This window comes from Tupaia chinensis, unplaced genomic scaffold, assembly GCF_000334495.1.
Source record: "Tupaia chinensis unplaced genomic scaffold, TupChi_1.0 Scaffold149131_1, whole genome shotgun sequence".
In the NCBI taxonomy this organism is placed as follows: domain Eukaryota; kingdom Metazoa; phylum Chordata; class Mammalia; order Scandentia; family Tupaiidae; genus Tupaia; species Tupaia belangeri.
Window position 1 is genome coordinate 157,960 of NW_006208977.1, and position 14,970 is coordinate 172,929.

General features: G+C 45.5%; 1 protein-coding gene across 1 annotated transcript in view; it reads left to right on the plus strand.

Annotated features, from left to right (window-relative positions):
- The first annotated feature begins 2,313 nt into the window (after window positions 1-2,313).
- Window positions 2,314-14,970, plus strand: part of TRIM16 (tripartite motif containing 16) — a 25,805-nt gene continuing 13,148 nt past the window's right edge. The window contains exons 1-2 of the mRNA XM_006170888.3: window positions 2,314-2,856; window positions 11,864-11,959. Of these exons, the coding sequence (XP_006170950.1) occupies window positions 2,365-2,856; window positions 11,864-11,959 (588 nt within the window). The 5' untranslated portion in view covers window positions 2,314-2,364. The remainder of the gene's footprint in view (window positions 2,857-11,863; window positions 11,960-14,970) is intronic.

The following is a 14,970-nucleotide window of genomic DNA, read 5'->3' on the forward strand; positions in this document are numbered from 1 at the left end:
TGTTTTCCCTTTCCCAGAGGACACATGCATCAGAGAGAGAAAGCACTTCCCAGTATGGCATGGTCACACCGCAATCTCTTTCCTTTTATTTCTCTATCCTATCAGGATTTGGGGCATGCACACATATACATGTGCACGCACATGCACACGCCCAAAATGTTTTTCAAGCTACCAGGGCTGAGATTCAAACCTCAGTCAACCATATGGGATCTGGCTCACAAAGCAAATCACTTATCCATTGTGCTACAGGGCTGGCCCATGATATGTGAGTTCTCTGTGTGGTTGAAAATAAGCAGGACTATCTGGGATCAATTTTTTAAGTCTTCCATGTCCTCTAACTTTGAGTAGTCTCTGGATTTCTTGGGTTTCTGAAATATCCTGATCAAGAAACTTTCCTGGGTTTATCTGGTATAGACTTTCAAAACTGCCCCAGGGGTGCAAAGTCATAGGGAGTTCAACACCTTGGAACCACTCTAACCCCTGATCTCAGAAGCTAGCTAGACTCAGCTCTTCTCTCTCCACCCCATTTCTCTCCATTCTATTAGCTTTAAAGTCCATTCTAGTGCAAACATATATCTTAACAAATCCTGGTGAAAAACTGTATAGCCTCTCAGGAGGCATCCAGGTACTCTGGAATAATTGTGGATTCCTTTGTATCCATGTGGCCAATGTTGAGTACATGGTGTATTTGCATCTAGTGGTGGTTGTGCCTAAGGGCTTCTTTCTCCTAAGGATCTCTAACCTTCCCATCTCATCCTCAGGCTGGTGTTAGGGGCTGAATACCTTCCTCACCACTGACCCTTCTTTCCCCCAGCTCATATGTTGAAGTCCTAACCTCAGAATGTGACTGAACTTGGAGTCAGGGTCTTTAAATGAGTAATTAGGTAAAATGAGGTCATTAGAGTGGGCCCTAATCCAGTCTTACTTATGTCCTTGTAAGAGGAGGACATTAGGACACAGACATGCATGGAGGGACATATGAGAGCAAAGAGAAACCACCTGTCAACTAAGAAGAGAGGTCTCAGAAGAAACTGACCCTGCTGAGACCTCAATCTCAGACTTCTGGTCTCTAGATCCATGAGAAAATGAATTTCTGTTGTTGAAACCAACAGTTTGTGGCTTGAGTTGATGAACCATGTCTAAGAATGTTGTGTTAAGTGGGCAGAGGGATATTTCTTAGCACATGTCCATCTATGGCAACCACAGGGCAGGCTGTGTAGCCTGGAAGGGCTATAGGCATGAGCACTCTGTGGAAAGAGACCAGTTATTCCCTGACCTTTCTTATCCCCACTGAATAGTTTGTCTCCTGAAATGTGCAGTTAGGTGACATGGAAAGCTCAAGGGTCAGAAACAGGTGTCCTATTCCTGACTACCTCGTTCCCCGTTCTCTGAGATGAGGAGGGGTGAATGGCTGTCCTGTCCCTGACATCCTTACAATTTGGATGCCCTACACAACAAAACCATGGGGCCAGCAAGTGGCATAGTGATTAAGGGTGCTGAACTCCCACATGGCTGACCATAGTTTGAGTCCTAGACCTGGGTGACTTGCTTTCTCGCTTTCCCTCTCTCTCATTCTGTCTCTTTCTGGTCAAATTTAAATAAATAAATGAATAAAGTTAAATAAAATAAATCTTAAAAATAAATAAATAAGTAAATAAAATAAAACAAGAGACTAGCAGATGGCATCATGGTTATGTTGCTGGACTCCCATGTAGTAGATGACGATTAGAGTCCTGGACCAGGTGGCTTGAAACTCATGCTGGGCAGTGTGTGTGCGTGCGTGCCCAAAACCTCAAGAAGAGAAAGGAGGAGAAGGGATTGCAACGTGGCCACTCCCCTAAAGGGTGATTTCTCACTTTCTGTCTCTCTCTCTGACAAATGCATGCACCCTATAGCAAAAACCTCTCTTAAATTAATTAATTAATTAGTTTAAAAATGTAGCTTATTAGACTATACAAAGCCACACAGGCTTACGGCAGAGCTCAGGAATCTTCAGTCCTGCCCAGAGTTGCCACAGACACATGCGGTCTTAGGCATGGCCCAGGGGATAGGGATGAATTATTCACGTAGGAATAGAAGTTTCGGGGCTGGACCTGAGGAGGCCCCGAGCGGGTGAGCAGACAACCTGAGCCCGTTTCCTCAGCCTGAGTAATGTAGCCACTGCGTCTTCATCTCTACAACTGGCTGCTATCCAAGCCCGGAGCACAGTAATGAGTAATTGAGCTTCCTCTGAGGGGGAGGAAACAGTTAACAATCTTGCCACAGCTGCAGTCATCTAGGCGTGGTTCTCTTGTCTAACTTGGGCTGCACAGATCCTGGGCCAAGAGGCGGAGGAAGGACAGCTTAGGCAGCAGAGGTTCCCAGATGGCGGAGCTGGATCTGATAGTCCCAGAGCCGCTGCCTGGGACCACTGCTCACCCTCTGGCCCCTCTGAGCCTGGGCTCTGGGTCAGCTAGCCCACCAGAAGAAGAGGATGTGGAGAGGACTGTGGGAGAGACAGTGGCACGGTGTAATGGCTCTGCAGGGCAAGAAACTCCTGGCAAAGACGGGGAGGAGGAGATCCCATGTGATTTCTGCCTTGGGTCTAGCAGAGTGAGGGCAGTGAAGTCCTGTCTGACCTGCATGATGAATTACTGTGAGGAGCACCTGCGGCCACATCAGGAGAATAGCAAACTGCACAGTCACCAGCTGACCCAGCCGGTGAAGGACCATGACCTGCGCACCTGCCCTGCCCACCACAGCCCGCTGGTGGCCTTCTGCTGCTCTGATCAGCAGTGCATCTGCCAGGAGTGTGGCCAGGATGAGCACAGGGGCCATTCCATGGTCCCATTGGATGTGGCCCACCGGGACAAGGAGGTGAGTGCTTACTTAGGTTCATCCTTTTAGAAGAGTGTAGTGGGTGGTGGTGTCCCCAAGGAGAGGCCAGCCAGCTGTAGCTCCCAGGTCAGGTCTGCCAACCTCACTTCTGTGCTCTGAGTGCACAGAGAAAGGACTTCAGCCTTACGCCTAGCTGTTGGGTCAGTGTAAATATAGATTGCTCTGGCATTGGAAACTGTTTGAAGTAGGTCACAGTATCCCCATCTCTGTCCCACGGTCCCTGTGCTACCTATCTCCTGCTTGCTAGTTTCTAGCTATTTTTCATGTAGCTCTTGGTGATTGATGTGTTTGGCTGTGGGGTACAGAAGTTGTGAGGTTTAGGGCGGATACCTGGATCTGCATGGTATATCTGCAGTTAGCTAACAAATGACAAATCTTGGCAGAAATTCAAGAAACGAGAGTAAGCCTTTTCCCTAGTTTCTCTTTGTCCTTGTTACCCTAAACAAGAGGCCAATAGAAAGAGCCCCTCTGAAGACGACTGGTATGAAATCCAGGAGCCTGAAAAGTGCTCAGATAACATAGACTTTGAAAGTCGCCTCTGGTATAATGTCAGTGATGGCTTAATTTAGGGAAATGAAAAGTTCCTCAGCAGAGAGAGGGAAAAGGAACAGAAACACCTTGCTCAGAGCCTGTCATGTTACTTCCATCAGATAAGGAAACTGCTTCTAGAACAACGAGCTTTTCTTTGCCCTAAAGCTGAGTGCCTAGAGAAGTTCTTGGAGATTGATTTAGCAGTTGTATATGCTTTGTTTCTCTTACTTGGACTTTCGGTGAGCACTTTTTTTTTTTGCAGCATGGAAGTATAGTTGACTTTTGTTCCACATTCTTTATGTGGATACTTTATGAGATTTCCTATTTGTCCTGCACATGGCCTGGCGTGTATAGGCCCACAGTGATTGTTGGCAAATGTTCCTGGGCAGCCATATGAAGAAGCTTCTAGGAAAGGGGATTTAGTTGCCAGGGTCCCTCCTCTACACCACTCCCCAAACATAGATTCTATTTAATACTAGTGGGAATTGTTCTGGAAAGCTCTGTATGACAGATGTCAGTGAGTCACTGTTTCCGGCCTGGGGAAGCCAGCTCTTTCCAGTGTTCCCAATGTGGGGGAATGTCCTGTCAGGAGAGTAGGGAGGTCACCAAGTAGATCAAAGGGGAAAGCACCACGCATTTGAGGAAAACAGCCTTCGTTGAGTATCATCACGTGTTCAGTGCTTGCTATGGATTTTCTCATCTAGTGCTCAACTAACTCTATGAGGTGGGAACTCACTCCATCACACTGCAAGCTTATCCAGGCAACTGTCATGGTGTAAGGAATGGGAACTTCTGGAAAGTCATCCTGCTAGAAGGACATAAAGCAAGGGTGCCAAAATCACAAATTAATAACCTTATTGATTGATTGGTTGATATTACACCCAAAACCTGCCATGTATGCCCCCACATGAACTGTTAAGACAAAGCATTCTGTTTTTCGATTTGGGTATAACATCTGAATTTTCTTATTTTTAACTGGAAAATTGATGCATGAAGATGTTAAAAAGCAATTGCCACCAAAAATTGCAACAGATTTTACTAGAGAAAAAGGGTCTCCAGGCCATCTCACATCCCTGCATCTCCCTTCTCCCCTCAGCAGCTCTCACCCTCTTATTTCCTTTCAGAAGTACTCTAAGCCTGGGCCAACACAGGTAGAATATAGTTCTAAGTAGGGCCCCTTGTATATTACAGAGACTCAGAGTAACCGTAGTTCTCCAATTCAGACATTCTAGGACAGAACTATGTGAGGTAAAATAAGGACAACGGGGTAATGGGCTCTAGGGCCATTTGTGCTGAAAAGCAACCATGGCTATAGGTGTGGGTTTCAGCCCCAGACCTTGTGACCTTGTGCTTTCTAGTTTGCTTAGAGAGCTGTTGTCCTTACCATCCTGTGTCCTTGTTTTCAGCTCAGAGAGCATGTTTGCTCTGTAAGTGCAGACACACTTCAGGTGCTTCCATCGAATCTTAGGAGCCAAAAGCTTTCTTGCAATGAGCCCAAGAGACCAGTCCAAAGGACTTGGTAATTTTTCAGCCTCTAAAAGTATTATTTTTAAGTGTTACTAGACATAGCTAAGGCTCCAGAAGCCCAGCATTCCCTTCAGCTAGCCCAAACCTGCTAGAGCCACTTGCTAAATGTCACTTTGAAGCATGTGACCAAAACTAATTACTCAGGCAAGCATGCTGTGTGCACAAAACTGCAAATGGCAGGGTCACCCCTGAAGATACTGAGCAGCTGAGATCGGAGTAGCGTGCACAGGGTGACTTATTTCTCAGTTAACCAGGTGTTCTCTCTCTGAAACTCCCATGGTTTCTAGCTGTGACAGTGAGCCAAAAACTCTGGGCTTTGAGGGGTGGGTGTTCTTCAGTTATTTGTTCTATCCTGCTGAGCTTCGAGAGTCCGGCTATTCCTAACAGCGATCTAAGAACCTCCTTCTTTTTTTTTTTTTTCTTAGAGATTTTCAGGATAGGACTTTACTGCCTTAGGGTGCATGCACTCACTGGAGAGAGAAAAACAGAGACAGTGAGAGGGAAAGTGAGAAATTACTTTCCAAGGGGGATAGCTATGAATCAGTCCCTTCTCTTCCATTCTCCTCTTGGGATCTTGGGCATGCATGTTCATGTACCTGGTGTGAGTTTTAAGTCACTGGGTCTGAGACTCGAACTGCAGTCGGCAATGTGAGAGTCAACAACATACCTGTTATGCCATCTGATAGCCCCAGAACCTCTTTTCCATTGAAAATAAATAAATAAAACTTATAAACTTCACTCAATTGAGTTTAATTTGCATGCAAGCAAAGTCCTGAAGAACTTCCCTTTGCCTTAGCCTCCTTAGCTTTCCAACGAGGCCCCTTTGGTCTGCAGATCAGCCAGTCTTACCTGCCAGCCGCTAATGCATCTCATTTTTCTGACTCTCAGACTTGCTGTCTTGAAAATGAGACTCTTTGTGTGTTTGTGTACTTTGTAAAATTTGGAATCCTCTTGTGACCATCTTCTCTGTTTGTTCTGACTCATGAGATTTATGTAGTTCTTTCCTGTTCTTTGGGTGTATCAAAAGTTATTGAAAGCCAGCTCTATAGCCTAGTGGATTAGGGAGTCAGATCCCATATCTGCAACTTGGAAAACATTCTGGGAGCATGTCCATGGTGCCCAAAATTCTGATGGTATTGAGAAATGAAGGAAAAGGGACTGTGGAGTGACCACACTCCACTAGGGGAATGCTTTCTCCTCCTTCCCTCTCTTTGTCACTGTCTGGCAAATGCATGCACTGTCTGGTGGTTCAAAACAAAACAAAACATTATTGAGTGCTTCGCATGGACTAAGTGCTAAAGTCACATTGCGTACCCTCCAGGAGCCTGGACTTTAAACAGGAAGCCAAGGCACATACGTTGCTCCATGGAGTTTCAAAGGGCTGGCACAGTGAACAGCAACTACAGTGGTTCAAAGGAGGGATTCGTCCCTGGGATTCAGGTCAAGGCAGGATTCTTGGAAGAGGAAAGACCTGAGAAGAGCTTTGTCTTAGATTTTTGAAGACCACTGGTGCCAGGCCCCTACATTCAGTCTCAGCATTAGTTTTAGAAAACTCAGAACTAGATGCTGACTACAAATCTAATCTCCAGAGTCAGTAAGAGTCGAGTGTCTGAGAGCTCAGGTATTTGTGCTTGTGTGGGAGCAGCCTATCAGCATTGCTCAGTCTGTTTGTTGGTGACCAGAAGATGGATGGCATGTGGCTACTCAAGAAAAGAATTTCTTCCAGAAATTCTGAAGAATGACTCGGACTCAGTATTATGTAACTTTTTATTTGTGAGTCTACCAGGCTGTAAGTCTTCGAAGAGCAGGGAGGGCATGTCTTACTTGACTAGACTGGCATGCTGTTGGTTCTGACCAGTGGCCTGGGGAATGGAGGCAGTGTCTGGTGGAACTCCAGTGATTCCAAAGGCAAGCTCTCCAGAGGGGTGAAGAATGTGTGGTTGGAAATACAAAAGCACTGACGCCATGTGGAATTTTCTTCCTTACTCCCTTTGCTATTCCTATTTGCATCTTTCACCTGAGCCCTGGTCACCAAGCTCTAGGCAGAAGAAGGAAGAGTTCTGGTAACATTGTGATGTGGCCTTGCACCAGAGGAGAAGCTAAATGACTCGATGAAGATCACATAGACAGCAAGGGGCAGGTCTTCAGGGCTCTGTGTGCCCTCTGAGACAGGAATGGCCACGCACCACTGCTCTGCTTTCGTGCAGGGCCACCCTGACCCAAGACATGTATGGCTGATGTCTTGGAAAACCTTGAAGCCAGAGTCTGAGGAATCCAGTTATTTTCTAGGAACAGGAATAACTGGAGAGACAAGTGGCTCCACCTTTTGTAGTAATTGGGAGTGCCTTCCCTTTGGGTGACTCACTCAGAGAAGTCCCATTAAGTACTTAGGAGTCCTTTTCTCCTTATAAGCTAGTGGTCTTCGAAGAGCTAAGACAAAGCCATACTCAAGTACGCAGCAGAAAGAAGCCCCCTCCCAGGATACTCTCAGGGTGTCTCCTTAGGGACTGCTTCAACACATTATGTCCCTGTGTTTAGGTGCCACAATGCATGAGCCTGTCGCTAAGGTGTGTTCTGTTGTGGCTTCCACCACCTTTACTCTGTAGTTCATGCTCCTCCCTCTCCTAGGAAAGTGTCACTGCTTAAGCCTTGGCTTTTCTTTTTAATTTTTTTAATAATTATTTTATTTAACTTTATTTACGAATTTATTGTTTTTTATTTGTTTGTTTGTTTTGTTTTTGACCAGAGCAGGACAGCGTGAGGGGAAGAGAGAAGAGAGAGAGAGAGAGAAAGCTGCCAGGTCCGGGACTCGAACCATGGTCGGCCATATGGGAGTCCAGCACCCTTAACCACCATGCCACTTGCCGGCCCCCTGCTTAAACCTTTTCTATAGATCAGATTCCAGGATTGTCCCTAAATAGGCCAGACTCCTCTCCTTCCAGGCTTCCTCCCCACTCCCCACTCCCATTTGGCCTCAGGTATTGGGGTGAGAGGTCACTGGGGGTTCCCTGAGCAAGGATCCTTGTTGGTGACCTAGAATGTGAGGAAACACTACTTGCCTCCTGCAGAGTGTCGTCATATATTGAGTCTCCTGACTGCAGCTGCTTCCCTCACAGGGCGCCTGGAATTCCCCAGATTGCAGAGAACAGAGAGTCACTTTTCTGTGTTCTGAGTTTTATGAGGGCGAAATGACGCACAGCTTTAAATGCAGACGGGAGCTATTAAGAGCAGTGAAAGCTTTTAAAATTTTACTTATATATATATTTGCTATCTCATGCCCTTGTGAACATAACAAAATGACAGGTGTCAAAAGTTTGCTGAGGTTCAGGCTTTGGCAGAAGGTGTTTAGAGAGTCCCAGGTGAGAGCGAAGCTGGGGTCAAAGCAGGCAAACCCGAGGTTCTCAGGCAGGCACTTGCTTGGCTGGGAGGGCTGGGTCTGCCTGCCCCCGGGAGGGAAGACAGAATATGCCGGGGAAAGCAGCCGCAGCAGCAATAATAGTAACAGTAATAAAAATAATAATGACCTTCGCTGCCATTTACGGAGCATTTATAATATACTCGGTACTGTACAAAGTCCTTATTAATGTACTTTATCTCATTCAATCCATTATCTCAGAACCTTATGAAGTAAGTACTTTAATCCCTTCTCACAGCGCAGGTTAAGAAATGGAAGTTTAGAGATATGAAACCGAAATGTTAAGAAATGCAATACATATGTGATCTCAGACCCTCTCCTCATTTCCTGGCACACAGCTTCTTAAAACCTCTGGAGGGGCCGGCAGGTGGTGTGGTTAAGGCACTAAATTCCCATATGACTGACCATGGTTTGAGTCCCAGACCTGTTTCATCTTACTTTCCCTCTCTCTCTTTCTCTCTCTCTGGTTAAATTAAAATAAAGAAATAAATAAATGAAATTAAATAAACAATGATTTAAAATAAACCTTCTGGAATATCTGAAGTGACAAGTGCCTGTTTATATACTAATGAATGACTGACACATGGGGACACTTGGGTAGTCTCAGCATGGGGACCATTACCAAGTAGTTATGGCCCAACCCCTAATCTCCAGAGAGGGAAGGGGAGCTTCCTCCCTAAGAGGATCACCACTAGTCAACATGTAACCCATCATATCTACATAATGAAGCCTTCGTAAAAACCCAAGCCTACTGGATCTAGGGAGCTGGACAGCTGAAGACATGGAGGTGCCTGGAAGGTGGGAAGGGAAGGTCCCATGCTCCTTCCATGTACTTTGCTCAATGCGTCTCTTTAATCTGACCAGGCTTGACTTGCATCCTTTTATAATAAACAGAACAAGCTAAATAGTGGTTCCTTGAATTTTGTCAACCATTTTAGCACATAATCACAGTTGAGAAAGGGATTATGGGAATTTCTGATTTAAGGCTGATTGGTCAGGAGCACAGAAGCAGCTGGACTTTACTGGCATCTGAAGTGTGTGTGTTGTGGGGGAGGGCAGGGGCAGTCCTGTGGGACTGAGCCCCTAACCTGTGGGTTCTGATGCTATCCCCTGGTAAGTAGTGTCTGAACCGAGTTTAATGTTAGAGCACTAACTTTAGGTGTCAGAGAATTGCTTGGTACAGAGGGACAAAACCCTACACTCGCTGGTCACAAAAGTACTGTGTTGAGTGAGGGTAGAAAAAAACGAAACAAAACTTTTGGGTTGGTGCCAGCAGGTGGTGTGGTGGTTGGGGGCACTGAATTCCCATATGGCCAACTGCAGTTTGAGTCCCAGACCTGGTGGCCTCCTTTCTCACTTTCTCTCTCTGGTCAAATTTAAATAAATAAAATTAGATGAAATAATTCTTCTTTCAAATAATTCTCACTTTCTCTCTCTGTCCGTCTCTAATCAAAATGAAATAAATAAAGGTAAATAATTTTTTTTTTCTTTTCTGTTAGGGTTAGCGTGTATGCCTAGGGTTACTGTTAGGTCTAGTGTTTGATTTAGGCTTAATGTTAGGTGAGCTTTGTAGTTAGGGAATAGGAAGTAACATTATGGATAGGGTTAGATTTATGCTATTTATTTATTTATTTTGAATAAAATAATTCTTAAAAAAAAAAAAATTCTGGGAACCAGCAGATGGTATAATGGTTACATCGTTGGACTCGCATGTAATCAACCGCAGTTTGAGTCCCCGACCCAGCAGCTTAAATATCATGGCGGGTGTGTGCATGCCCAAAATCCCAAGAGGAGAAAGGAGAAGGGATTGCAGCATACTCATCCCCCTGGTGGGTGATTTCTCGCTTTCTGTCTCTCTGTCTCTCTGGCTAGCATAAGTGCCCTATAGAAAAAAAAATCTCTCAAAAAAAAAATCTTGTTTTTCCTATGCACGAGTAAGTTTTTCCAAAGTCTCAGTTGCTAAGTAAATACCCTGGGCTCCCCACTGGACAGCTGGTTTCAAGTTGTCACTCATCATTAGGCTACTACGAGGTGAGGTGGCCTAGGCTCAACCCCACCGATGGATTTGGATAAGTGGCTTGATTTGATCACCTGTAAAATGGAAATAACAATCCTATTGACACAGGGATGGCAAGGGGTGATTAGGTCTAGCATCTGTAGTCAGACACAGGTTCTTGTCCACAGCTCACCGAGAATTAGGGTTGCGGACATAGTTAAGGAAGAAGAATTTTTTCAGAGAGAGGAGGCAGAGCAGAGCTTCGAAGCAGAGAGTGGGTCCCGAGTGGGTTGCCAAGAAGGAACTGAGGCGAGGGGGTTTTATCTGGATCAGAGATTTGTCCGTGCTAGCTCCCAGGTGGTGGTGCATGCGCTTTCCTGGTGGTGGTGGTGATGGTGTGTGTGTGTGTGTGTGGAGTCATATGCTGGATGGATCCGGTTACTTTTCCTAATTTTGGAGTGGGTATTAAGATCAGGAGACTCTGCTTAAAACTTTGGGCCATAAGACCATTACCTTCTTTCTGGAATGTGGGACCAGAACAGAAGTCTCTGTCCTAAGTCAATCATTAAGTCACTGCTGCAAGCTGTCTCTGTGAGCAAACAGTTCAGCGAAGCTGAGCTAGTGTGTCTTCATCCCCAAAGAGCCAGTTTGTGATTTCATCTTGGGCCTATAGCCTAACTATATTCTAACTAAATCCTGTCTCCTACCTCACATGGGTTCATATAAGGCTTTTATGACGAAGTGGTGGCTCCTGGGCCCAAGAATTCTTACATCATTTAAGCTCATGGTAGAGGTGCCCTTTTGGCTCTGACTGTGACTGGTAGTGGTCAATTTTTACATCCTTTAGGTTGGGGTATGACTGTCCTTGGTGGCTCTGATTGTCCTCTGTCCTTCTGTGTGGCCCTTGTCACTTTGATTATCTTCTGGGGCAGTAATTTCCCATGGAGTCAAACTTATCAGTTTACAGTTTCTATTAGAACTGAATATTTACAATGTCCAATTTAGGACTTGTCTTTCCTTGGGTTTTGACTCCAGTTTTTCTTTTTTTTGTGTGACTTAGGGTTACAATGGCAGGAGGGACAAAGGGCAGGGAGGAATGTAGGTTTCTCTCAGGTGGGAGTGGGCTGGTCAGTTTCAGATCCCATTTCCTTTGCCAATGTTTGTCATGACTCCTCTTCTGCTCTCTATTCTATCTTAGTACCTAGCCAGGGTCTGCCTCGCTATTTACCTAATTTGAGTGTGGTAAGGATGACAAGAGGGAATCCATATATACACGCTTAATATGCAGACCGACATAGAGTAGGAGCTCACTGCATTTTCACTGAACTGGGCTGAGTTCTGCCCCAGGAGAATGCTGGCACACATCCTACCCTTCGCACCTCTAGGCTGGCATTCGAGGTCAGCTTCAGAGGGCAGATTCTCCTTTCAGGGAACTCAGGGCTGGAAAGTCCTGTTGCCCTTGGGACCTGCTGTGTGCACTGGGCTCCCTGCTTCTTAACTCTTTCTTTTCTTCTTAGGCTGAACTTCGGCACACCCAGTTAGACCTGGAGCGGAAACTCAAGCTGAATGAAAATGCCATCGCCAGGCTCCAAACCAACCATAAATCTGTTTTGGTAAGGCTGATCTGGGTCACCTGTCAGACTTCGGCAGACCTGGCTGCTTCCAGGGTCAGCTGGTCCCCTCTGGGGTTGTGGGACATGAGATTGCAGGTCCATAGGCTCCTTGGGGTTTTACAGCAAATGAGAACCGTAGACAGAGTTGGCTCTACCATGAAGTATCCTTATCTTGAGATTGTGATTTATTATGAAATTAATTTAAATTTTAAAGCTGGCAAGCAATTTACTATTTAACGATAGAGTAGAAGCAAGACTAGTCCTGTAATAACAGCATCCTTATTTTTTTCATTTTCATTTGCTTTTCTGACCCGGAGAAAAGGAGGTGCTCTTTAATTTTCAGGCACTTTGATCCCTACACAGTTCTCATAATTGCATGGCGATTGGAAAAGGTAGTTATTACAATGGCTGGAGAGGAGAGGAGGTGTTAGCTAGAGCTCCAGGAATTACAAATAATCTTAGTTTCTTCCATCCTAGGAGTCTGCTCTGCCTGTGAATTTCACCAGTCCTGTGTCCTGGTGTCTTGGCAGCTGGAAAAAAGAGTTGAGAACTGCTGGGTCAATGGATGATGTTTGATAAGGACAAAGCTGTGCCTTAGTCTCTCATTTGTGACTTTACAAGTCACTCTAAGCAGACCCAAGCGGTTCCACAAGTGCCTCTCATTAACGGCAAGCTAATAACTACCACTTAGAAGAGAATGCAAATCACCTCTCTTATAGCAATGAGTCAGTAGTACCCAAAATAAATTATACCATCCACTCATCCATCCATCTATCCATATCTAACATGAATCTATTTCAACTAATTCCCTTCCGGGTGTTTATAACTAACTAGCTCCTGAGGGATGAATATCTTTTTAACCCATGATATTTTCTCAGGGGAAGAAAAATGATAATCCCTTTAAAGCCTTAACACTTTCAGAGAGAGTTGATTTCCAGGCTCAAGACAACCTGGAGAACCACAGGGTCCACCTTGTGTTTTTCCAGCTCTAATTTTCAGGTATTTTTCTCCCTATTCAGTTCTTCTCATAATTACAAATAGACCAGGAATGGCAGTTATTACAAAGACTGCTGTGTATAACAGGCAAGAAGACAGAAGGAGATGACAAGACTTATCTAGGGCCTCCTAGATGGATGGAGCAGGAGAACCTGGGATTGTTGTTCCTTTGATTGAAGAATGACTCAGTGTGTTGACAGGCTATGCACTATCCTTAACCTCTTTAAATTATTATTATTATTATTAAAGTTGAGAATGTTTCCAATCCCTCTCTCTCTCTCTTTCTTTCTTTCTTTCTTTCTTTCTTTCTTTTTCTTTCTTTTTGAGAAGTTTTTGCTATAGAGAGTGTGCGCTCGCCAGAAACACAGAGAGAGACAGAGAGACAGAAAGTGAGAAATCACTCCCCCAGGGGGGATGGCCACACTGCAATCCTCTCTCCTTCATTCTCCTCTCAGGATCTTGCACACACACACACACACACACACACGCACACGCACGCCTGGCATGAGTTTAAGCCACTGGTCCGGGACTCGAACCGCGGTCGACTACATGGGAGTCCAGCGACATAGCCATTATGCCAACTGCTGGCCCCTAACCTCTTTAAATTATTAACGGTTAGCTCCTTTGATGTACTTGTAGTCCTTCCTCTCTGTGCTTATCATTTGGGCAGTAAGTGATGTCCTTCACACATCTGAATGGATTCAGATGTGAGAAAGAAATATTTCTCAATAGGAAGGTTTAGGAATGGTGGCCATGGCAGGAGTCAATCCACCAACGTCAGCTGAAACTTTCCTTCCATTATCCTTCCTCAGGGAAGCTTCACTGAGGGTGGGATGGGCATGTAGATCCTGAATTTGATCTGTAGACTCGTGCCTCTCAGACTCACGGTATCATTCATGCAGAGGATCCTACGTGTCATAATTATAGAGGATAAATTCAGCTCCTGCCTCACGATACTCTCATGCTCGTTTCCATGCCTTGTCCTGCTCCTGCTCTCTGAAGGTGACAGGAGTGGCAGGGCAGGGATTACCCAGCAGCCTCTGTGACTCATGGAACCTGGACACCTGCAGCCTGAGTAGATAGGGAAGGGTGAGTAAGCCAGGGAGCTAGGACATGTTACATAATACAGAGCCCAGATAAAACACTAACGGCCATAGTTACCCCCAAATGGTTATAAAAACTCACCAGTCTTCTCCCCTCCATTTCTCCATCTTCACTTCCTTGCAATATGGAAATATAGTTTGACATTTAGGTTTGAATCCAGCTATGATGGTTTCAAAATTCATGGCCTCACAACGACAAGGAGATGGGGTCTGTAAACCATTGTTTAAGAGTTGCTGAGGAGGTGGACATCTTGTTCTTTCGGTTGCCTGCTAACGGCAGCAGCCTGTGTATTTCACCCATTGTGGATGTAGGTAGTGGCCTTAACTGGTGCCCTTATGGGCCAAGGGCTAAGTCCAGTCTCTCTGCTTGTCCTGGAAGGGCTTCTGTTGCATGGGCTGAGCTCTAAGGTCCTTTTTTCTGCAGCTCCCACAGGGCTACTGCCTGGGGTGAAAACTACCCACTTACCTCCCTGACTGGTCCTGAAGAATGTGCCGATGTCCACAGCCTAGGTTGTACCTTACGTTGCTGTACTGCAGCCACAGGGGATACCCTCCCCGGGGCCTACAGTGAGGCTATGTGGGCTCGAGGTCCCAGGGATGGCTCTGGAGACAAACTACCTGGTTCAGACGCTAGCTGTGTGATCGTGGGAAATTGCTTAATTATTAGCATCTCAGTTTCCTTATCTAAGAAACAGGGACTATAATGGCACCCACCTTTTAGGAATGCTGAGTGAATGCAAGTGAGGCGTGTAGAACAGCGCCTGCACATAGTAGGAACTTACTACGCATTGGTTGTTATTCTGATTCCTATTTATGTAATTTAAAAAGTGATCAAAGTGACCAAGCAGGCAGCAGAAGGTCCCCATTCCAGTGTAGATAGGAGGAGGAGTGAGGCAAAGGGTCCGAGGGCTG